Below are 24,860 nucleotides of genomic sequence, written 5' to 3' on the forward strand. Positions count from 1 at the left end.
TTACAGGCGCCTGCCATCATACCTGGCTAATTTTTATGTTTTTAGTAGAGATGGGGTTTCACAGTGTTGGCCAGGCTGGTCTCAAACTCCTGACCTTAGGTGATCCACCCGCTATATCCCCCCAAAGTGCTGGGATTACAGGTGTGAGCCACTGCGCCCAGCTTGTAGAGTTCTTTTCTTGGTATTATATCTTGTGCAATTTGGGAGCGTTTACTACTTAATTCAGGCAGTTTGTTTTCAAAATTTATGAGTAGACATTTGGTGGTTTGGGGTGACTACAAGGATGAGAAAATAGACAAAGCTGTTAAATTATTTACCTGGGTGTGCTTATCTATGAAATATAAAAAAGCAACTAGAGAAAAATTTATGGGTGAAGTCCAAGAGTTTAGTCAATAACCATCCGTTTTGCATTTTTGGTATTGGTTAGTTCAATAGTAATTCCAATGGTGTATGTTAGTCTTGTATGGCTCTCATAGTTATCACCAGGGCAGTATGTGGAATTCACTAAATTAATTGAAAAGTTCTGAAAATCTCTTTAACTTATGACGAATACCTGAAAATTAGTGCTTTCTGATGAGTCAAGCTATGTAGGTAGTATATAAAAAGTCAACATATGCTATACAGGACAGTTTATTAACTGTTTAGACTATTTGGCTCATTTGTGTTCTTTGTACTTTAATCCTCTTCTGTGATTTATATTAATATTTTATTAATAGTTAGATTTATTTTCCCTATTGGATTGGGTGGAAATAAGACATGGACAGTCAATGAATTGCTTCTGGGTAGAGCTCAACATAAAACAGATTTTGCTGTAGTAAAGATTCTAGAATATCATCTTAGAAGAAAATGTAGACTGTTATGTTAAAAAAAAATTGTCAGATTCTGTACAATTGTAATTGGGAAACTCTGCACCCCTCTGACCAATTTTAACTTATTACTCTTTCTTACTAGCTTAGGCCTAAAACAATAATGCTCTGTTAAAGAGATGTGATGCCCCCGTCCCCAGCCATTGAATTCTAACTAGGATCTATGTTTTCTTCTCTTGAGTTACTTTGGTTGGGTGGTGTAGGGGCCCACGGAAATGAAAAAGTTTACTTTCCCTTATTTTCTTTTGTAATCATTTTACTTCGGCTTCATTTTTGTTACAGTTTTTCTTCCTTGACTCCCTCACTGAGTTAGTCTCATTGTTCAGAAGCCCTCTACCATTATACCTTCTTTTTTTCAAATGCCTCTATTATATGCAGAACCTACTTTCATTGCCTCACAAGTATTGGTGTTAGCAGGCATCATCCGTTCTCTGTCTCATTTTGTAGATAACTTCCTGCTAGAAAGTTAGCTAGATGGAAGCAGAGACCTTCACTAAAATCTTGCTCTGTTTTCCCCTATTCTCTTTGAGTAGGCGCTCAAAAATACATGTTGAATGGGAGAAAGGAAATTAGATCCAGAGAAGTTAAGTGAAGGAATATGTGGTAGTGTATAACATGTAATGTTATGAGTATATGTTATGAAAGTACTAAAAGGCTCTAGAAATGTTAGTTGTTAGTAGTATTAGTATAATAGTAAATCACCATTTATATTTCACAACTTATTACTAGATGACATAGAGATACTTTTCATTGTATGTAACAGAAAACCTAATCAGTAGTGACTTAAACTAATGAGGATTTATTCTTAAATTTTGGTGGCAGATAGCTGCCAACATTGACTTAGCTGCTCTGTAATGGCAGGGCTATTGTTCAGTAATGTTCTTGGCCTTTCCTTCCTTGTTGCAAGACGGTTGCTCCTGCTCTAGGCATCACCTTTGCGTTTGAAGCACCAGGAAAAAGCATGGATCAACAGCAACATCTCTGTTTTACCAGGGAACTGAAAGCCCTCCTGGAAACTGTGTAGTCCAGCGCACTACCCCTTAAGTCTTAGGGCCAGACTGTTTCACATGGCTACCTCTATCTGGAAGGAAGGCTGTGAAAGGGAGTTAGCTTTTCTAGCCTCTAGTGTAGATGCGGAAGGGAGAAGGAATTTGGCAATACATTCTGGGTTTGCTGCAAAATCTACCCCTTTGCCTGGCCAAAACCCGAATATATCCTTCTTATTGATACATTTTACAGAGAATTCAGTCACCATCTGTCTCAGGGAGATGATACCTGTTCTCAAATAGAATTGCATCTACTTCAAAGTCCAGAATGTCTGCTTGATAATATAGTTTGCTCCATCAGGTTTGTTTGTAGCTTGTTGTCCTCTGGTGACCTAGAGCTAAGAAGGAAAATATATACTTCCAGCACACCAAAAACTACTAGATAAAGGAATGAGATAACTTGAATAAATCTTTTCCCTTAGAAAAAGGGAGAATTAGAAACTCAAAATAGTCCCGGGACCACAAATATGCCATACTCTGTAGGATGTGAATATTGAAGATTTCCTGTTCTGGCAGTGGGCGAAATTCCTTCGTTCACCAATCTGCTGTACTTATTTATGATCCCTGGGAGTATTTCTCTTGGTCAATCTGACCACAAAGTATTGGTTGGTGTAGCTATATAATAAGTAAGGTAGACCAATTCCTTTCACGTTATTCTTTTCCGAATTGTTCTGGCTATTTTAAGGACTTCCCATTCCATAAAAATTTTAGATTAAGTTTATTTATGTCTACCAAGAACCTTGCTAGGATTTTTGATAGGAATTATGTTAAACTTATAGATCACTTTGAGAAGAATTGACATCTTTACTATGTTGAGTCTTCTAATCCATGAATTTGGTAAGTTCCTGTGATAATTTGGAGAGACTTAAGTTTTTTTATCACAATTTTACGATTTTTAGCATGTAGATCCTGTGCATATTTTGTTAGCTGTATACCTAAATATTTCGTTTTCTTTGGAGCAAAGAAGTGTAATTAGAATGGCATTTGCCTTTTAAAATTGGTTTCATTTGTTAGTTATTAGTATACAAGCAAAAGTCATGAGTTTTGTTTGTCGGTCTTACATCCTGTGACCTTGCAGAAGTCACTTTATTCTAGCAGTTTTTTTTTTCTGTAAATTCCTTGGAATTTTCTATATAGATAGTCCTATTTTCTGTGAAAAGAGACAGTTTTATTTCTTCCTTTCCAATCTATATGCATTTTATTTCCTTTTCTGGCTATAATTTCTCGTACTACGTTGAGTATGAGTAATGAGGGTGGATGTCCCTACCTTGTTCCAGATCTTAGGGAGAAAGAATTTGTCTTTCAATGAGTAAGCATGATGTTACCTCTAGGATTTTTTGGTAGATTGTCTTTATTTGAGGTAAATCTTGTCTAGTTCTAGTTTTAGTTTTTTGGGTGTTTTTATCATGAATGGGTGTTGGATATTTTGTAGATATTAAAAATACTATGAAGGGAGACTGGGTTATTCTTTTTTAGCTGGAAATAGAGTATTATGTGAATTAGAATGATAAATGTTAAAAAAAACTTGCGCTTTGAATGAAGAGACCTTCCAAACAGGCTTTGTGTGAGCAACATGGCTGTTTATTCAACTGGGTGCAGGTGGGCTAAGGCCAAAAAGGGCATTAGCAAAGGGCAGTGGGATAGGAGTTGGTTTTATAGGTTTGGGTAGTTTTTTGGGGGGCGGAGGTGTTGCAGAGTAAGTTCAGTCACAGTGGTGGGGGGTAGGGGGCAAGGAGTATACCTGACCACAAGTTCAGTTACAATGGCAGGGTTGGGTGAGAGGTATTTACATTATCATAAGAACAGTTAAGATGGCAGGGTTGGGTGAGGGGCTTGTCCGGGGAAGCTCTGCTGCCTGCTGATTAGGGACAATGGCGGACGCAGGCGGTGGGTGGGAGGCATCAGCCGAGGCAAGCGGGACTTCAGACTTTCAGGCTCCAGGCTTGCATATGGAGACCTGACAATAAAGTCTGAATATTGTCTCAGACATGCAATACTTAAGGCACCAAAGACATTACCTGGCTCTGAATCAACTTCATGTATTTCTCTCCATTTAGGGAAAGATTTATTAACATAATTACATGTGACTGTTCTTTCTTGTTTTGGCTTTTAAAGTAAATGTTCCTTTAACATAAACATTATTAAAAAGCACACTTTGTCAGTATCTTTGTTGGTCCTGCCACTGATACTGCTCCCATAAAACCAACCCTTATTTTACTATCGGGGGAAAAAAAATACTTCCACGTGGTTAAGGAGCCGTGTTCCGTGTTTAATAGTGCCTTCCATGCTCTTGCAGTTTTCTTGTGACAGCTGTATATTCTTACATGGCAGAGCAGCCTGCCTCTTTAGTTCTCTTTTCATTTCAAAAGAAAACGGAAAAGAAGGAAAAATTACAGAAATGTTGTAAGAATAGTACAAAACCCTTTTTTTGTTTTTGTTTTTGTTTTGCTGTCTGAGTCATTTGACAGTAAGCTGTTTACCTGATACCCCATCATTCCCAAATACTTTAATGTGTGTTTCCTGTAAAATTATTCTGCTACACAACTACAACAAAGCCATCAAACACAGGGAATTAACATTTAGGCATTCTGACCACCTAATCCTCAGAGCTCATTCATCTTATTCCCTTAACATCCTTTATGGCAAAAGAAAGGATTCCCTTTGAAATGGCTCTTTAAGATTTCTTTAATCTGGACTAGTTTCTCTCTCTTTCCTTGCCTTTACATCTTTGACATTTTTTGAAGAGCACAGGTCAGTTACTTGAGTGATTGTCCCTTGATTTGGCTTTCTCTGATGTTTTCTCACGAGTAGGTTGAAACTGTACATCTTTGGCAGGAATGTCTTCAGAAGTGATGCTTTTTTTCTCTCTCAGTGCATCTTATTAAGTGGCACCTGACTTTGATTGGTCCTATTATTGGTGATGTTAGCTTTGATCAGTTGATTAAGGTGGTGTCTGCCAGGTTTCTCCACTGGAAGGTTATTTTTCCCCTTTGCAGTTAAATGTATTTTGTGAGGTGTTTTTTTAAGGTTATGTACATTTCCTCTTCCTCTTCAGACTTTCACCGCTCTTGAATTCCTGTGCTCTGCACCTTGCTGCCCCTCTATAGGCATGCCCTTTTCACCCTTTCTGGTTCTAACACCCAGTAGAGAGGCTCTTCTGAACCGGTCCTGGCCACCCTCCCGCCTGGACAGGATACCTCCCTCACTCCGTTTCTACTCTCCTGTCCAATACAGATGCCCTTTTCACCTCCTGGCCTTTGATACCCCAGGCCAGGCTGCTCTGTCATGCAGATGCCCATCCCATTGTGCCTCAGCTCTGATATCCCATGCTGGCTGCCTCCTGCAGAGCTGCCCCATATTCTTCTTGGGCTGTGACCCTGTGCTGGGCTGTCTGCCTTGGTGGATGCTCTCACCCTACTTAGATTTTTTTTTTTTGAGACGGAGTCTCACCCTGTCACTAGGCTGGAGTGCAGTGGTGCGATCCCAGCTCCCTGCAATCTCCGCCTCCCAGGTTCAAGCGATTCTCCTGCCTCAGCCTCCTGAGTAGCTGCGATTACAGAGTTGCACCACCACACCCAGCTAATTTTTGTATTTTTAGTAGAGACGGGATTTCACCATGTTGGCCGGAATGATCTTGATCTCCTGACCTCGTGATCCACCCACCTTGCCTCCCAAAGTGTTGGGATTACAGGTGTGAGCTATCATGCCCGGCCATTTTTTTTTTTTTTGAGATGGAGTCTTGCCTTGTTGCCCAGGCTGGAGTGCAGTGGCAAAATCTTAGCTCACTGCAACCTCTGCCTCCTGGGTTCAAGCAGTTCTCCTCTCTCAGCCTCTGAGTAGCTGGGACTATAGGCACCCACCACCACACCCAGCTAAGTTGGTAGAGATGGGATTTCACCATGTTGGGCATGCTGGTCCCAAACTCCTGACTTCAAGTGATCCACCTACCTTGGCCTCCTTGAGTGTTGGGATTACAGGTGTGAGCCAACACGCCTGGCCACTGCTCAAACTTTGACACCTCATGCCAAACTGCCCTTCTTTGTAGCCATCCCAGCCCTCCTGTGTCTCTGGCATTCATAGCTCATATTGAGTCACCCATACAGAGGCCTTCCTCATCCTATGTGTGCCCTGATATCCTCTTACCTTTGGATGGGCTCTGATGATGTTTCCTAAGGTTGCTCTCTGCCTTCTCCCAGCTCAACTGCCTGCTTTTGTCAGCCCTACCTATTGTCTTTATGCTGAATTTGTACAGAAGGGTAGGGAGGTGAGGGGAACTGCAGTCCCTCTTGTTACTCTTTTTTTTTTTTGAGATGGAGTTTCGCTCTTGCTGACCAGGCTGGAGTACAATGGCGCAGTCTCAGCTCACCGTAGCCTCTGCCTCCTGGGTTCAAGTGATTCTCCTGTCTCAGCCTCCTGCAGGCATCCGCCACCACGCTAATTTGGTTTTTTTTTTTACTAGAGATGGGATTTCTCCATGTTGGCCAGGCTGGTCTCGAACTCCCGACCTCAGGCAATCCACCCGCCTTGGCCTCCCAAAGCGCTAGGATTACAGGCTTGAGCCACCTTGCCCGGCCCTGTTGATATTCTTAATCAGCCCTCTGTTGTTTGCTTTTTCTCGTCTTTTATTCTACCATGTCATGAAGAGTAGTTAGAGATAATTTGTAACATTTGAAATGTAAAATTTGTTTTTCTTAGAGAAAACCAGGTGACTATAATCTGTTGAATAAATGTACAAAGCCTGATTGTTTCGGATACTTTGAAAGAAATAATCCCTGAATATGGGAGTGAAGACATGGCCTGTCACAGTACCTAATGTCAGATGGCAAATAGCTAGTACAGACTCATCTTGCTTCAGTTCCGCCTGTAGAGCCAAAGACCCATCCTGGCTCTGCCTCCTGGTTTCCAGCTTATGACACCTCTTTGCAAGTCACAACATCTCTATTTCTGTTTCCTCATCATAAGATGGAGGTTATAAATACATCATGGGGTTGTTGGGGAGCTCAGATGAGATAATGTATTTGAAAATGCTTTGCAAATGGGGAAATGCAATGCAAATGCAGTTATTTAGTTCTAATTTATTACCTAGTCAAAATTGAAATGTATAGGAAATTAAGTCAAGCATTTTAATTGCCCTTGTGACTTGTAGGCAAATTCTTTCTGATTCATAAGGCAGATAAGAGGTATAGTTTTGTTTTTTGCTGCCACTTGAAGTCCATTGTGCTGTCACTATTACTCAACCAGGCAAAACCAGTCTGCCCACCTGCTATGCCTCTGTGACATATTGCCACCTTCTTGATGATTTTTACCCCTGGTGTACAGCTCTCCTCCCCACCCCAGTGCCTGCTGTCTGTCATCTTAAGTGACATCAGCGCCATTGACCTTACATGAGTTCTTTTATGCATCTACAGTTGCTTGTGGCACAGTTATGCTTGCATATATCACCGGATAGGGATCTCAAAGTGAACATGTCTAATGCTCCAGTTACACTCTTCTCACTTGACCTGCTCCTCCCTAGAGCTTCCATTTATGTTACTGGTGTCATTCTCTGGATTAGCCTTGTAGATGGGAAACTTTTAACTCTTACCTCTTTCATCTCCCATGGCTAGTCAGTCAGTCAGTTCTTTTATTTTTGCAACGATCTCTTCCCCACTTGAGCCTTTATTTTCCTGTAACTAATGGTATACTTCTGGTTCTTTTAATCTAATCTCTGAACTCTTAAAGTAGCCTTCTTCAAGGCAAATGTTAGAACCTGCTTGCCAGGTCCCAGACTGGGTTTCTGCTGAATAATTGGATGAAAAAGACCATGGGGCCTAAGTCAGTTCTCTGAGGAAATCAGCCCTTCCAGATGAGCAGTCAGATGTTCCAGGACATGTCTCCAGAGACCGGTAAAAACCTCTAGATGTTAGGGTTCAGGCTTGGGGAAGAAGAGCCACCTGTTAGTCGCAGACTCATGTCTGGAAGCATCTAGAATCTGAAAAGACCTGTTCTGTATAGCATGAATTCCAGTATCTACATATAGTAACTATTAACATTTTGCTGCATTTTCTTTTATTTTTTCTTTTGCATGTCTATAATTATACTACATGTATTCATTCATCACACCCATTAAATGAAAACATTTTAATGATATTTTAGTAAGTGCATTTTTAAAATTGGTGCACAACACAGATGCCCCTTGACTTAGAATGGGGTTACATCCTGGCAAATGAAAATCATATGTTGGAAATGTGCTTAATACACCCAACCTAGTGAACATCATAGCTTACCCTAGCCTCTCTTAAATGTGGCTGGACACTTAAATTAGCCTACAGGTGGGCAAAATCATTTGACAGAACAGTCCACTGTAGACTATTAGTTGCTTACCCTTGTGATTGCGTGGCTGACTGGATGCAGTGGTTCATTGCCCAGCATCTCGAGAGAGTTTTGTGCTACTCAAGAAAAGATCACAATTCGAAATTTGACACATGGGCTTTACTGAATGTGTATCACTTTTGCACCATTGTAAGGTTGAAAAATCGTAAGTCAAATGATTCTAAGTTGGAGACCATCTATGCTTCACATAATGAAAGGTTGCTATCTTTGTGTCTGTTAGAACAAGAAGGTCCCCTCGAAGAAATACCAGACTCTCTGTCAGAGCTTCACCCCAGCTTCTGCTGAGAGTGTTGCTCCAGTGTTAATTTTTGATGGCTGACCACTAGTCTGTTTTCTTACTGCCTTGGTTTTGATGCCTACTCTTTAAGATACCTTTCTGCTTTCTTGGTTTCGGTTATTTGTTCATTCATGTATTTATTCTTTCATTATTAGTTCTTCAATAATAATAATGTAGTCTCTTCTATCTCTTGAGTCTAGCTCAAGACTTAAAGATTGCTTAGTCTGTGGAGGGACTATATATTTTTGAATCGTTGCCAGGATGTACCATGAGCTCCTCTGTGGGCACATGGGAAACAGTGCCTTCCTTTCTGAAGAGAGTAGAGAAATCTTCCTAGGGGAGGTGACATGTAAACTCCTCTGTCAGAGATGAGTAGGAGGAGTTTGTTAGGGCAGACGGGTGGAAGAGACATTTAGGCAGTGGGCACAGACATGAGAACAGGGGTGACGGTGTGGCTTAGGCTTGTCTCTAGGTTTTTGCTTTAGTTTTTTTAACAGCTTTATTTAGATAATAATTCCTATGCCATGAAGTTCACTCTTTTGAAATATACAATTTTCAGAATCAATTTGAAACATTTTCAATACCACACAAAGAAACTCCACATCCTTTAGCCTAGCCCCCTCAGTGCTCCTGTCTTTCTCAGCTGTAGGCAATCACCAGTCTACTTCCTGTGCTATGGATTTGTCTCTTCTGGACATGCCACTGAGATAGAATCATACAACATATGTTCTTTCGTGCCTGACCTCTTTCACTTACATAATGTTTTTAAGATTCACCCATGTTGTTGTATCATTTCTTTTTATTGCTGAATAATATTCCATTGCATAAATATACCACATTTTATTTATCCGTTTATCACTTGATGGACTTTGGATTGTTTCTGCTTTTTGGCTGTTAGGAATAATGCTGCTATGAACATTGATGTATAGGTTTTTGTGTGAACACATTTTCATTTTTCTGGGGTATATACCTAGGAAAGGAATTGCTGGATTATACAATAACTCTCTGTTTAACAATTCGAGGAATTGCCAGATTATTTTCCAAAGCAGCTACACCATTTTACATTTTGATTAGCAGGGGCTGTGGGTTCCAGTTCACATCCTTGCCAACACTTACTACATTTTTAAAAAAGTATAGCCATCCTGGTAGATGTGAAGTGCTGCCTTATTGTGGTTTTGATTTGTATTTCCCCAGTGGCTGCTGATGTTGAGCCTCTCTTTCCATGTGATTATTGGCTCTTTACATGTCTTTGGAGAAGTGTGTATTCAGATCTCTGGCCCATTTTTAAATTTTATTATTTGTCTTTTTCTTATTGAGTCGTGATAGTATTTTCTTTTTAATTAGGAAATTCTTAGTTGTTTTGACCAAGTAAGTTTGCTAGGTCAAAATCTAGAAGTGGTTCTTATATTGGAGATAATATTCTGCAGATAATCTAAAGATCTCTTTAAAGATGTCTCCTTAAAATCCTGTGCTCTAGAATTGGTGCTGGTCCTGGAAATGTACCATTCTGTGCAGATGACTTGCGTTACTGATTTGTGCTAAACAACCAAGGGTTGTGTATAATCTGAATGGAAACCAGATGTTTTGGCAATTTGCTAGTGAATGGTTTTCTTTTAGTTAGGGTCTGCTCCTTGGCTAAATAGAACTATTTTCAGTATATCACTTTTCAAATATTTGATTAAGGAAGGAGATTTTTGGAGGACATACAAAGTTATGGATACAACTGTATTTTTTGAACAACTCTTTATGTGTAGTAAATTCTCAATAATGACTTATTTTCTCTTTCATCAAACTAAATGTTCAAGTAGCTGTAAATAGTATGTATCTTATTCACCCAGTTTTCAGCATATATACAGATTATCCATGGCTATTAAAACAAACTGTTGCTTTCTTTCAGTTTGTTGCTAATTCTCTGAGTTGTCTTAATGGAAACCATACAGAGAAAGGAGATTATTGCAGTGGTCTAGCTGTGACGTGATGGTTTATAAAAGAGTGGTGGTAGTGATGATAAGTAGCAGATGTATTTCACATTATTTTGGAGATAAATACATTGGGAATGGTTGGATTTGCTATGGAAGATAGTGAGTGGAAAGGAATGATTAAAGATGATTACAGCCAGGTGCGGTGATTCACACCTGTAATCCCAGCACTTTGGGAGGCTTTAGCAGGTGGATCACCTGAGGTCAGGAGTCGAGACCAGCCTTACCAACATGGTGAAACCCCATCTCTACTAAAAATACAAAATTAGCTGGGCATGGTGGCACATGCCTGTAATCCCAGCTACTCGGGAGGCTGAGGCAGAAGGATTGCTTGAACCTGGGAGGCGGAAGTTGCAGTGAGCTGAGATTGCGCCACTGCACTCCATCCTTAGCAATAAGAGTGAAACTTTGACACACACACACACACACACACACACACACACACACACACAGAAGATTCCTAGGTTCTGGTTTTACCATCTGGGGAGATGTGCCATTTATAGAGCTGTAGCACACTGGAAACAGTGAGGTTTAGTCATTTGCCTGTTGGGTCTTAAATCCAGTTCTCTGACCCTCTCAGTCCTGTTTTGTATTGCATTTCATAGGCATTACCATTCAGCTTTTGTGAGTAGATTTGGACAATTGGAGGCACTGATGGAAGACTGGAGGAGGGTAGAAGTAGGGAAAAGGTAGGGTGTTTTTCTTCCTCACTTTTCACTCCGGGTGGTGTCCCAAGAAGTGGCAGTTTCATTCCTGTGGCTTCAGCTATCAGAGAGCTTCTTCCTTCCTTTCTAGTCCCTGGTCCCAAAGGGCAACTCCTGCTGTGCCAGCCCTTGTCAGATAATCCCAGCTATTGGGCTCTTATAATACAGATTGAGTATTTTTTATTCAAATGCTTAGGATCAGAACTGTTTTTGATTTTTTTTTCTCCAGATTTTGGAATATTTGCATTATGCACTTACTGGTTGAGCATCCCTAATCTGAAAATCCAAAATGTTGAATTTCCTTTGGGCATCCTGTGGGTACTCAAAAAGTTTCAGATTTTGGAGCATTCTGAATTTCAGAGTTTTGAATTAGGGATACTCTGCCTGTACCACCTCTTCTAGTATGTTTCCGCAGCCCTTAGGCTGGGAGTGGCTTCCTGTGGGGAAAAAGAGAGGAAAGATTTTCCTCCATCCTCTTAGGGTCTCTGGCTGGGTCTGAAAATCAAACTGACAAAGACAGATTAACAGAAGACAAACATTCAAATTTATTTATTATAAGTTTTATGTGACATGGGAGCTTTCACAAGGAAATGAAGACCCAAAGAAACAGTTAAACTTTAGTACTCTTTATAGTAAGTTTGAAGAAGAGTGGAGAGCCATGGAGAAATATGGTAGGGTAAAAGAGTGTGATCTAATGGTAATAAACCGGGGGAAATGTAGTAGGGCCTGATTGCCAGATTCTTCTGTGTCCCCTTGTCTTCAGAGGAAAGGATGTTCCCTTCCTCTGGGTGTAGGGAGGGTGTGTCTCAAATGAGGGTTTTATAACCTGCTTCAGGGGAAGGTCAGAAATTTTCTTCTAGGTTTTATGACTTGTTTCAGGGGAGACAGTAGGGACAAGGTCAGAGAGACCTTCCTGCTTCTGCTATTTTTTAGATCTCTTCAGTTGAAAATACTCACTATGTCAAGGTGGTATATTTTGGGGTAGTGTGCTCTGAGCCCCGTCACTGCTGTTGTTCATTTTGGGGTTGCTTCTCATTCCCCGTTTGGGGTCTTGGATCGTATGTTGTCCATGTAACCACATTTGTCTATTAATTTTCATGTGTTTTAATACCTAGAGTGGTTTCTTTTTTCCAAACTAGAACCTGATGAATACTGGGTGACAATTTGATAGTACAGTTTTGGAAATTATTTGTGTCAAGTTTCGTATTTCTGTGATGCATTCTAATGGAGATGTTCTTAGGTGAGTTGGATAGTGAGCTCAGATGCATGTGAGAACTAGAAGTATAAATTTGGCTATCATCTTAGCATAACAGTGGTATTTCAAACCGTAGGAGGGATGGATGGGATCATCCAGTAAGTAGAAGAGAAAGGAATCCAAATCTGGGTCCTCTGGAACTCGGAGTCTTGAGAGGCGGGATGGGGGAGGGAGATGGATAAAGTAGAGAGGCCAGGGAGATAAGAGAAGAAATTGGAGAGTGATGCTGTTGATACCATAAAGACAGGATTGTTTCACTGCTTTGTGCATTCTGCCAAATGTTCGTGGTGTCAGTTACCATGATGAAAGCAGTTTTAGGGACATGGTGGGTAGTTGAGGCTCTTCACCAAAATGAAGTGGTGGATGAGTGAATGTACGATGTGACAGAGTATAGCTGGTGCAGAGAGATAGTTCTTTCAAGATGCTTGATGATGAAGGGGGAGTCAAGAAATGAGGAAGGCCGGGCACGTTGGCTCACGCCTGTAATCCCAGCACTTTGGGAGGCCAAGGTGGGTGGATCACTTAAGGTCAGGAGTTCAAGACCAGCCTGGCTAACATGGTGAAACCCTGTCTCTACTAAAAATACAAAAATTAGCAGGGCATGGTGGCGCACGCCTGTAGTCCCAGCTACTCGGGAGGTGAGTCAGGAGAATCGCTTGAATCTGGGAGGTGGAGGTTGCAGTGAGCCAAGATTGCGCCACTGCACTCCAGCCTGGGCAACAAGGGTGTGACTCTGTCCCAACAACGACAAAAAAGAAATGAGATAGAAGGAAAATACATTAAGAAAAGCTACAGTTTTTATAAATCCCTTTTTATTTAAAAAGTTCATTTTTAGAATAGTTTCTAAGTGAAAATATAAGTCATACAAGGAAAAGTTTTCCTCTTGTTTCCCATTAACTCTGATTCTACTCCCTTCTCCCAACCCCAACAAATAGCCACTGCTACGTATTTCTAGTATACATCCAAAAAACTTTTATGCAAACACTAGCAAATGTGATTATGTATTCTAGATTTTCCCCTTCTTATCCCTAGGGGTAGCCTACTTTATATATATGTCTTATATATTTTTTCAGAACAATATGACCTGGAGATCTTTCTGCATTGGAACTTAGAGGTTATTCATTTGTTTATAGGAGTCTTTGTTCTGAAGGTACTAAAATATTTGTAACCAGTCATTCTTTACTATTACAAATAATACCTGTATGTTTGTAGTAGGCTAAATTTTTTTTTCTTTTGAGATGGAGTCTTGCTCTGTCGTCTAGGCTGGAGTGCAGTGGCGCAATCTTGGCTCACTGCAACCTCTGCCTCCCTGGTTCAAGCAATTCTCCTGCCTCAGCCTCCCAAGTAGCTGGGATTACAGGCATGTACCACCACTCCCAGCTAATTTTTGTATTTTTAGTAGAGATGGGGTTTCATACTGTCTTGACCAGGCTGGTCTTGAACTCCTGACCTCGTGATCCTCCCGCCTTGGCCTCTCAAAGTGCTGGGATTACAGGTGTGAGCCACTGCTCCTGGCCTGTAAATAGACTAAATTCTTAAAAGTGGAACTGCTAGGTCTGAGAGTATGCATCTGCCAATGTAGCAGATACTGTCCTATTACCTCCTTAAGTGGTGGTCTAGTTTGTTTGCCCACCAGCAAAGCATGAGGAGTACCTGTTTCCTCATGGTTACATCAGTATAGTATACTGTCGAACTTTGGAGTTTTTGACAATGTAGTAAGTGAAAATAGTACTTTTTTAAAAAACTTAGTGCAGTTTTAGTTTTCATTTATTAAGAATGAAGTTGAACATCTCCTTGTATGTTCAAGAACCATATGTGTTTCATTTTTTCATGAACTCTGGTTTCATATTTGTTGCCTGCTTTTTCCTTTTAGCTTTGGTCTTTTAACTTGTTGAGTTTTATTTTTTAGGCCCTTGGCCTAACAGCTCAGTGTGGCTGGAATATAGCTTGCAAGATGGGTCTGGTGAGCAGTGGTTTTGGATTGCGGGATGGTGGCTGGATCATGAAGGGCCTGTGAAGTCCATTTGGTGTTCATATAGGCTCTTGGCTTATAAACCTTTTTTAACATACAGAAATATATATCTTATTAGGGATTCTTTTTTTTTTGGAGATGGAGTCTCCCTCTGTCGCCAGGCTGGAGTGCAGTGGCACAATCTCGGCTCACTGCAACCTCTGACTCCCTGGTTTGAGTGATTCTCCTGTCTCAGCCTCCCAAGTAGCTAGGATTACAGACATGTGCCACCACGCCCAGCTAATATTTTTATTTTTAGTAGAGACAGCGTTTCGCCATGTTGGTCAGGATGGTCTCTATCTTCTGACCTCATGATTCACTCGCCTCGGCCTCCCAAAGTGTTGGGGTTACAGGCGTGAGCCACCGCGCCCAGCCTAGGGATACTTTACATGCAGTAACTTCTGAAATAATTATATGTCACAATCAACAGAGCAATTTAATTTGGAATGAGGATGGGAACATTAGTAATGTTCTTTTCTACATGATAAGTACAATGTCTGTCTTGTACCTGATTTTGACTATGACCAGGCCTACTTAGCTATAGGGTAATAGCTATAATTAATTTTCAACAGTTATTGGTACAGCTTTGCCCGCTATTATTTTTCATTTGAAAGAAAAAAATTGTCTTTCATATAATAAACAGACTTCAAGCTGACTCTTCGTTTCCTCATCTTATTTCTTTGAAGCACTCAGCGGGACTATTTTAAGAGAAGAAACTCATTATGTGAGTAATCATGGAGAATAAGTGCTTCTTCCTAGTAGCTTCTGTTTCCTTCGGTCAGAGACTCACTATACAGACACCATCACTATACCACTGAGGACGGGTTCACACACTGCGAATTTCAGAATAGCAGCATAGGTACTCTTTGTCAATGTCTCTCTTCGTTTCATTTCTCCTATACTCTTGCCCCCTTTCTTCCCTCCCCTCCCCCCCGGCTTTTTTCTCCTCGTTCTCCCAGTGCTCCAACCCTAGCTGACTAAAAAAGAATACTTTTTCATGAATCACTTTCATTGCTTTTAGAAAACAGATTTTGAAAACATGGCTACTCCATGCTGAGCATTGTATAAGTCCAAATAAAGAAAAATTAACAAAATATAAAGAAAAAAAATCTATTGACCAGAATTTTTATTTTGTTTTTCATTGGTTTTAAGAAGTTATTTTTCAAGTTGTACCTCGAGAGTGCTGTCAAATTCTCTTAAGAAAGCATACTCTATTCTCAGTTTTTCATAGACATTCAATGATTTGTGTTATGTAAATAAACTCTCTGGGTATGGTAAGTGTAATGCATACTTAACACTGTTTGGACTTGACTTGTCTTCCAGAGTTCTGTGGTAAAGAGACTCTCAAAAAATGCTTTTGGGTTCAAGACAATCAAACTCTTTTCTCTCTTTGTTTTGTTCTTACTGAATTTTTATTTGTATCAACCTCCTTACCCTCCTTACTTAAATCCATGAGTAGACTCCTTTTGTGTTACGTTGTTTCTTGGGTTGATTTTCAAATGGAACAGTTGTGTAAGACAAATGTTTGTTCTCCTGAGTAGTGTTGATGTGAACCGTGCTGTCTCTTCTGTAATGCCACCATTATGCAGAAGGCTGCAGGGACAGGGGAAGATTGGTGCTTGTGAGAGTCCGCCTGTGCTGTAGGGTCATAATCCTGCATTCGTTATTAATCTCTCTTTACTTCCACATCTCCCGCTCATTACCAAAGGCCGAGAGATGACATGTTCAAGATCTTAGAAACTTTGAAAATAGCAGAACAGCTGCTTTTGAAGCCTGATTATTAGTCTTAGAAATATCATGAGACAACTTCAGGGCCATGTAATACTACTTATTTTAGTTTTTTAGGTATTGTCTACATTGTTTTTGATCCGTAGGCAAAGAGCCACTAACGATCCTTACAATTTCCTTAAATTCACAGTCTCTGGAGTCAGTTTGTCTGGGTTTCTAATCCCTGCCCACCCTCTCACTGTGTGATTTTAGGCAAGTTACTTTTCTTTTCTAGATCTTAGATTCCTCCTCTATAAAATTGGAATGAAAATGAATGTCAGCTTGGTAGGATTACATGAAAAAATGAATGTGACAGGCCTAGCTTATTGCTGGATATATAATATGTACTCAGTAATGTTAGCTATTATCATTATTACTAATCAGATTTTTATTACCCTGGATTTAAAAATAATTTTTCTATATATAAAGAAACAGTTTGGAAAGTAAAAGTGTTTCGATTAAAACAATAGTTTATTTCTCTTGTTGGTGACTATTATTTTCTTGGTTCAGTAAAGCCAAAAGCTTTTAGCAGGCAAGGGAAAAGTCGTTGAGAAAACGTTTATTAGGTCACTGTTTTTCTGATGGATCACAGCAGGAAAATAGTTTATGTTCTCACCTTAAAATAAAAGGAAGCTATTGATTCCAAGCTGTACGGAAAGGGAGACTTGAAAACATTTAAAAAGGCTTGATAAGTTTTTTAAGGGGGAAAAAAAGTCAATGTATGCTTTTAACAATTCAAACAGTACAGATAGATATAAATTAAATACTCATGTGTCCCTTCTCAGAATTAAGCATTAAAAAATTGTAAAAGTTATTCATGCAAGTTTTTTTAAAAAGAGAAAGAATGTAAAAGATGCACATGAATACAATATTGGAGCCCACTGGACCTTTATCTTACTTTCAAGGGCAAACCAGTTTCTCTTATATACTCCGATATATTTTCTTCTTAGAACAGAACTTCCCTTTTTTCTTTTTCCTTTCTAAAACACAAATTAGACACTAGACATTTTCTTCTACACCTTGCTTTGTTTCACCTGATAATATCACAGAGATTATTACAAATTAGCACTTAGAGATTTATGTTGCTTTCTAAACAGATATTTCAGCTGCAGTCCCATAATTTATTTAACCAGTCTTCTTATAATGGATATGTAGGCTTTTTATGTTTTTTGCCTTGTCAATAATCTTCAGTGGGAATTGCTTATTTATATGTGTTTGTGTATGTGTGTGTGTGCGTGTGTGTACACATGGGTATGGGTATGTGATGTAAGTATCCTACAGCATGTGTAGGAGAAATTCTGACGTGCATGTATGTGTTTGATAGTTTTTTCTACCTGGCCTTCCAGAGTTTCATCAGTGTAGCCTGCCATCGGCAGAGGGAGGGGTTGCCAGTTTCCCCCTTCTTTTGCTTGCACTGGGTAGTATCACATTTCTTAATATTTTCTAATTTGATATGAGAATATAGGATCTCATTTTGTTTTGCATTTTAAAATTATGTGAGATCAATATATATCAGGATACATTCCTAATAGATCAGAGATGTAAATGCAAAGCCATATGTGTATTAGAAGAAAACATGGGTGAATTACTTAGTAATTTGGGAATAGAGGAAATGTTCTAGTAATGACTCAAAATCCACCAGCAATAACCAAAAAGGGTGACACATTTGATAGCTTAGAAATAAAAAAGTATGAAGCAACTATAAAAAGGTAAAGTGACGAACTGGAAAAAAATACTGTGACTCCTATCATAGATAGAGATAGAATTGTTATCCTCTGTAGTATATGTGTATGAGCAAATTAAAATCTGAGATGAAAATGACTATTAGCCTCATAGAAAAATGGGCAAGAAATAGGTATGGATGAAAAGATGAAAAACAGAAAGAAAAAAACTGCGAGCGGCCCTTATATGTGAAAAAATGCCCAGCTCACTCATAATAAGAAAATTGCCTGTTAAACCCTCACTGGGGTTTTTCACCAGATTGGGAGAAGTCCGAAGGTTTGATAGCAGACTTGAGGGTCAAGGCTGTAGGTAAAGGGCACTCACATGCCTTGCTCATGGGAGTGCAAAGTGGTACGCCTTTGTGGAGAAGACTTTTACAGTATATAACAGAATTTCATGAGAATTTATCCTCTGACCCCACATTCCCGCCTTTTGGGACTAGATTCCAAAAGTAATCTGGGAAACATAAAAATGACGTGTACAGTGGTACTCATTGCATTACTGTTTGTAATAAAGAAAGGCTGTGGGCCACTGCCCTTCAGTTTGGGTGACAGAGCGAGACTTCATCTCAAACAACAACAACAACAACAGACTGTAAATAATAAGATATTGAAATCTAGAGTCCATCTGGGTAGCCTGAAGTTTGCAGCCTTCCAGAATGGACCTCATATCCCAACTTTGGCATTGGCAATACGTGGCTTAAGTGCAGCTGGTTTTCACACCTGTACAGCTGCTTATCAGCGGTTACCAGCACTCTAAGGGGTTCTAACGCTCAAATCTCAAACTAGGTGGAGTTCTTTCTTGGGCACTCTCTAAGTTGGTGCCTTCTTCCTCCCTTTCCCTTCCCTGGTCCATTCTTGCCCATCTACCTGGCCTTTCTTTCCCTCAGTGCTCTTCTCTAATATTGCTTCTCCTTCCAAGGCACTGGAGGACCTGGCATGAATGTTCTAAGGCAAGATCAGAAGATGCTAACCTCTTGGCAGATATTTACTCTGATAACCAAATCATCTAAAAGCGGTAGTGTGTTGGTACATTTATTTTATTATTTATCCCACCTCCACTCATCCAAATTAATGTGTGAAATTGGGATGTATCTTAAAATTGATAAGAACTTGCATGTAACTTCCACCACTCTGGAAGAGCTTTTACAAAGTCAGTGGTGTTTCTTGTAGTTGATGGCATCTTAGAAGCCCAGAAATGTGTAAGGGGGTAAGCCTGGTGGAATCATCGTTATTTATTGGCAAATAGCCATAGACAGTTTTCCTTCTCACTTTTCATTTTTAGCGAGTTTGTTTTCTGTGTTACTTCGCCAACAAGGCCTCTGCGGGGTGATTGCGGGTTGGCTCAGAGCTAGCAAATACTCTAAATTGAGAAAGGAAAAGTGTAGAGTATTATCTTTTTGTTAACAATATTAACATTTATACAGATATCTGTCTTGAATTCTTAGCATTTGACGTAATTACTCCTTTTTTTTTTTTTTGAGACAGAGTCTCACTGTGTCACCCAGGCTGGAGTGCAGTGGTGCAATTTCAACTCACTGCAACCTCTGCCTCCTGGGATCAAGTGTTTCTCCCACCTCCAACTCCTGCATAGGTGGGACTATAGGCTTGTGCCACCACTGAGCTAATTTTTGTATTTTTACAAAATACAAACAGACGGGGTTTTGCCATGTTGGCCGGGCTGGTCTCAGACTCCTGACCTCAAGTGGTCCATCTGCCTCTGCCTCCCAGAGTGCTGAAATTATAGGCATGATGGGCCACTGTGCCTGGCCTGCCTTTTTATTTATTTACTTTTTTTTTTTTTTCAAGACGGGGTTTCACCATGTTGGTCAGGCTGGTTTTGAACTCCTGACCTCAGGTGATCCACCCGCCTTGGCCTCCAAAGTGCTTGGATTACAGGCGTGAGCCACCACGCCCGGCTATTTATTTACTTTTTAAATTTATTTTTAATTTTTAAAATCAGACCAACTCTTCAAGACTTTAAACTCCCTGAGGGTAGAGATTCTATTCACAGCTGTGTCACCAGTACCTAGAATAGAGCCTGGCATAAGGTGAGTCCCGATTGCCTATTGGTTGTTGATTGATTTATGCGTCTAGAATTATCTTTTGATAATAGTAAATAAGATGTGCTAACACAAAACTGATAGAATTCAGAAATAATTAAGAATCTCCTGTGTTCCTTGGGAAAGGGACATTTGTTGGGTGGGGAGCTTCCTAAAAGGTTATGTAATTTTTTGGCATTTTGACATAGTCACAGAATTTTTACTGATTGAGGTTACTGCATCATCAAGTATAATACACTCATGTGTTGCCTGAGGATGGGAATTTGTTCTGCGAAATGTGTTAGGCTATTTCGTTGTCATGCGTGCATCCTCAAATGTACCCACACAAACTTAGATGGTACAGCCTACAACATATCTAGGCCATTAGATGGTATAGCCTATTGCTCCCAGGCTACACGCATATTGCTGTTTTGAATACTGTAGGCACTGTAGAGCATCTAAACGTAGAAAAGATACAGTAAAAATAAGGTAAAACAGATTGAAAATGGTACACCTGTCTAAGACACTTACTGTGAATGGAGCTTGCAGGACAGGAAGTTGCTCTGGGTGAGTCAGTGAGTGGGTGGTGAGTGAATGTGAAGGCCTAGGACACATACTGCACCCTACTGTAGACCTTATAAACACTGTACACTTAGGCTACACTACATTTATAAAAAACATTTCTCTTTCATAATCATAAATTAACCTTAGCTTACTATAATGTTTTTACTTTATAAAGCTTTTAATTTTTGAAAATGTTTTCACTCTCTTGGAATAAGGCTTAAAACAAAAACATATTGTACAGCTGAACAGAATATTTCCTTTTTCATTTCCTTATCGTTTAAGCTTTAAAAATTAAAATTTATCTATTTATTTATTTATACATACATACATTTTAAACTTCTTTGTTAAAAGCTAAGACACAAACACACCCATGAGCCTAGGCCTACATAGGGTCAGGATCATCAATACCACTGTCTTCTACCACCACATCTTACCCCACTGGAAGGTCTTAGGGGGCAGTAACATGCATAGAGCTGTCATGTCCTATGATATAATGCCTTACCTTGTTCTGGAATAGCTACTTCCCGGGCGACCTGCCTGAGGCTATTTTACAGTTAACTTTTTTTTTTTTTAAATAGGTAGAAGGAGTACATTAAAATAGTGATGAAAAGTGTTCTATAGTAAACACTAAGTGATAGGGATTTTTAAGCTCCATTCTAATCTTGTGTATCAACTGTCACATATGTGGTCCATTGTTGACTGAAATGTGGCTGTGCGTCACGTCTTTCCTGTATTTTGAAAGCCGTTGTTGGCAAAATTCCAAAGTACAATAATTTGCATTGTTTATTGCCATACTTCTCCTTGAGAGGTCCTATGGTAAGAGTTGTCTAATGACTTGGAAGTGACTGGGTGGAAGAATGTGCCAGGATACAAAGCTAGCATCTGGTTCAGATAGTTCTGTCTTCGGGATTATTTATTTTTTTTAAACAATAAACTGATAATTGCTAGATGTTTTTTATCATTAGCTAACAGACATCTGTGGCGTTTTCTTATCTACATAATATAGTGCTCATAGTATTGCTTTGTCATTTGAAATTCAACATTCATTCAGTAAATATTTAAGGAGTATCTCCCATGTAGCAGGCACTGTAATCAGTGCTGGGGATATAGTTACGAGTAAGGTATGAGTCTCAGTCCTAAACACAGTGCCCATCAGTGTTGGGATTTGAACATTCAAAGAGCAGCAGATAAAAATGTTGTATTCAGGTCGGGCATGGTGGCTCATACCTGTAATCTCAGCACTTTGGGAGGCCGAGGTGGGCGGATCACAAGGTCAGGAGTTTGAGACCATCCTGATCAACATGGTGAAACCCCATCTCTACTAAAAATACAAAAATTAGCCAGGCGTGGTGGTCATGCCTGTAATCCCAGCTACTTGGGAGACTGAGGCTGGCGAATCACCTGAACCTGGGAGGCAGAGGCTGCAGTGAGCAGAGATCACACCACTGTGCTCCAGCTTGGCTACAGAGTGAGACTCTGTCTCAAAAAAATGTTGTATTCAGTATCTCTTACATAGTAATGAAGACAGGCTAAAATATGAATGATTTTCAATGCGCACGAATTGTCTACACAGTCTGTTATGGGAGTTCAGAGAAGAGAGAATACTAGGATCAGATTTGTAGTAGAGGAATATCATTCAGGTGGCATTGGGAATAATTTGGATGTAATAACAGGAAGTAGGTGAATAATCTTTTCTGAGTTGAGTAGGGAAGCGACATAATTGATTTATGTTTTATTTAAGGCACTCTGGCTGCTTGGTGGGAAATTAGACTATGGTCTGGAGGTAGAAGAAGTGAATGAAACAAGTGAGTCAAGTTAGCAGGGATCATAGTATTCAGCTGATAAATACTATAAAGAGTTTACTTACCTTTCATTGTTTCAAGATTATTTATTTATTTATTTATTTTTTGAGATGGAGTCTTGCTCATGTCTCCCAGGCTTGAGGCAGTGGTGCAATCTCGGCTCACTACAACCTCCGCCTCGCAGATTCAAGTGGTTCTTCTCCCACAGCATCCCAAGTAGCTGGGACTACAGGCACACACCACCACGCCCAGCCAATTTTTGTATTTTTAGTAGAGATGGTGGGATTTCACCATGTTGACCAGGATGGTCTTGATTCTTGACCTCGTGATCCGCCGGCCTCGGCCTCCCAAAGTCCTGGGATTACAGGTGTGAACTACCACGCCCGGCCAAGATTTTTTTTTTTAATCCTGCTTCTTTATTAAAAAATTTTGCCATGTTTATAATAAAATACTGGGAGAATTTTTTATGTGTGTGCCAAGTTACCAGAAACTTTGATGTGCTTACCAATCCTCCAACCTAGTGCTGGTATTTGAATCTTCCTTCCTAGGGGGAGAATCTACACGTAAACATGTATATGTTCTCGTTCTTCATGTCATTTGATCTTAGCTTTTGTTCTTACACTGTTGAAGGTGCTGCAGTTTTCAGCTTTGGTTTTCCTTTCTTTATGATAATCCTATTTTAATGTATAAGATCCTTTCAGGCAACTGAAGTATGCAAGAGGCAGGTAGAATAGCAGCAATTTTAGATATTTATAAATTCATGTAATAAATATGATGGGTTTGGATTATTTGCTGCATTGCCAGTGAGTTTATTATAGTATATAACAATATTTAATCCAAATGGTGATAGAAATAAAAGGCCCACTTTGAGGTAAATCATTAATTTTTAAGGGATACAAGTTATGTTTTTAAGAATTTCTCAAGCTGAAGAATATTCAGTGTACACTCTGTGCTTGAAAAGTCTTAACACATAATCCACCAAGTCCAAATTAATTTTATATTCAAAGGTAAGATGGGCAAGTTTCACTTAAAGTTTTTGAAATTATTAAATAGTTCTGTCAAGCATTGAAAATAAAGGAAGAGAATGCTTATTGTCATTACATTTTAAGTGAAAAGATATAGCATTATAATTTTGCTTACAAATGTTTCCATGTTGTAGCAATTTTCTACTATGTTGTAATTGCTTATTTGACTCCACTCTTTTTCTCTCCCCTGCTACAGCAATCCTAGTTCCACTGGATATTTTTGAGTGATTAAATGTATTACTCACTTCTTTTTTGTATTCATTTTTTAAATAGAAAATGCATCAGATGCAGATTTATGGCTCCTGAACAGTTGCACTGTAAAAAACCCAGCTGAAGACCACTTTAGAAACTCAATTAAGTAAGTAGAAATTGATTTTTTCCCTATTTTTAATAATCAAAGTGAGAATTAGTACCAAAAAGTTAGCTTTTTTAAAAGGTTAATATAGATATTTAGTTGATATCAAAAAAGTATGTTGGACTTTTAAGATTATACTGTTTTGAATTTGATAAATAATAATACTTGTTATTTTTAAATTAAATTAATTTAAGTTCTGGGGTACGTGTACAGTATGTGCAAGTTTGTTATATAGGCAAACATGTGCCATGGTGGTTTGCTGCCCCTGTCAACCCGTCACCTAGGTGTTAAGCCCCATATGCGTTAGCTGTTTGTCCTGATGTTCTCTCTCCCCTGTCCCCCACAGGCTCGAGTGTCTGTTGTTCCCCTCCCTGTATCCCTGTATTCTTATTATTCAGCTCCCACTTATAAGTGGGAACATGCAGTGTTTGGTTTTCTGTTCCTGTGTTAGTTTGATGAGGATAACGGCTTCCAGCTCCATCTATGTCCTTGCAAGGGACATGATCTCTTTTCTTTTTATGGCTGCATAGTCTTCCATAGTGTATATGCACCACAGTTCTTTATCATTGATGGGCATTTGGGTTGATTCTGTGTGTTTGTTATTGTGAATAGTGCTGCCGTGAATATATGTGTACATGTATCTTTTTAATAGAATGATTTTTATTCCTTTGGGGATATACCCAGTAATGGGATTGATAGATTAAATGACATTTCTGGTTCTGGGTGTTTGAGAAATCGCCACACTGTCTTCCACAATGATTGAACTAATTTACATTCCCACCAACAGTATAAAAGTGTTTCTGTTTCTCCATAGCCTCACCAGCATCTGTTGTTTCTTGATTTTTATTTATTTATTTATTTATTTTATTTTATTTTTTTTTTTATTGCATTTTAGGTTTTGGGGTACATGTGAAAAACATGCAAGGTTGTTGCATAGGTGCATACGTGGCAGTGTGATTTGCTGCCTTCCACCCCTTCACCTATATCTGGCATTTCTCCCCATGCTATCTCTCCCCAACTCCCCCCCCTGCTGTCCCCCTCACTCCCCCGCAACAGACCCCAGTGTATAGTGCT

At 39.5% G+C, this 24,860-nt stretch overlaps 1 protein-coding gene across 2 annotated transcripts in view; it reads left to right on the forward strand.

The window, feature by feature from the left end:
- The window catches only part of CDKAL1 (CDK5 regulatory subunit associated protein 1 like 1), a 716,352-nt gene that overhangs the window by 82,043 nt on the left and 609,449 nt on the right, over positions 1–24,860 (forward strand). For both annotated transcript variants that reach the window (XM_064363032.1, XM_064363031.1), the window contains one exon: positions 23,705–23,789. In XM_064363032.1, the coding sequence (XP_064219102.1) occupies positions 23,705–23,789 (85 nt within the window). The remainder of the gene's footprint in view (positions 1–23,704; positions 23,790–24,860) is intronic.

This window comes from Aotus nancymaae, unplaced genomic scaffold (genome assembly GCF_030222135.1).
Source record: "Aotus nancymaae isolate 86718 unplaced genomic scaffold, 86718_ANA_hifiasm-v0.15.2.pri h1tg000051l, whole genome shotgun sequence".
Taxonomy (NCBI): Eukaryota; Metazoa; Chordata; class Mammalia; order Primates; family Aotidae; genus Aotus; species Aotus nancymaae.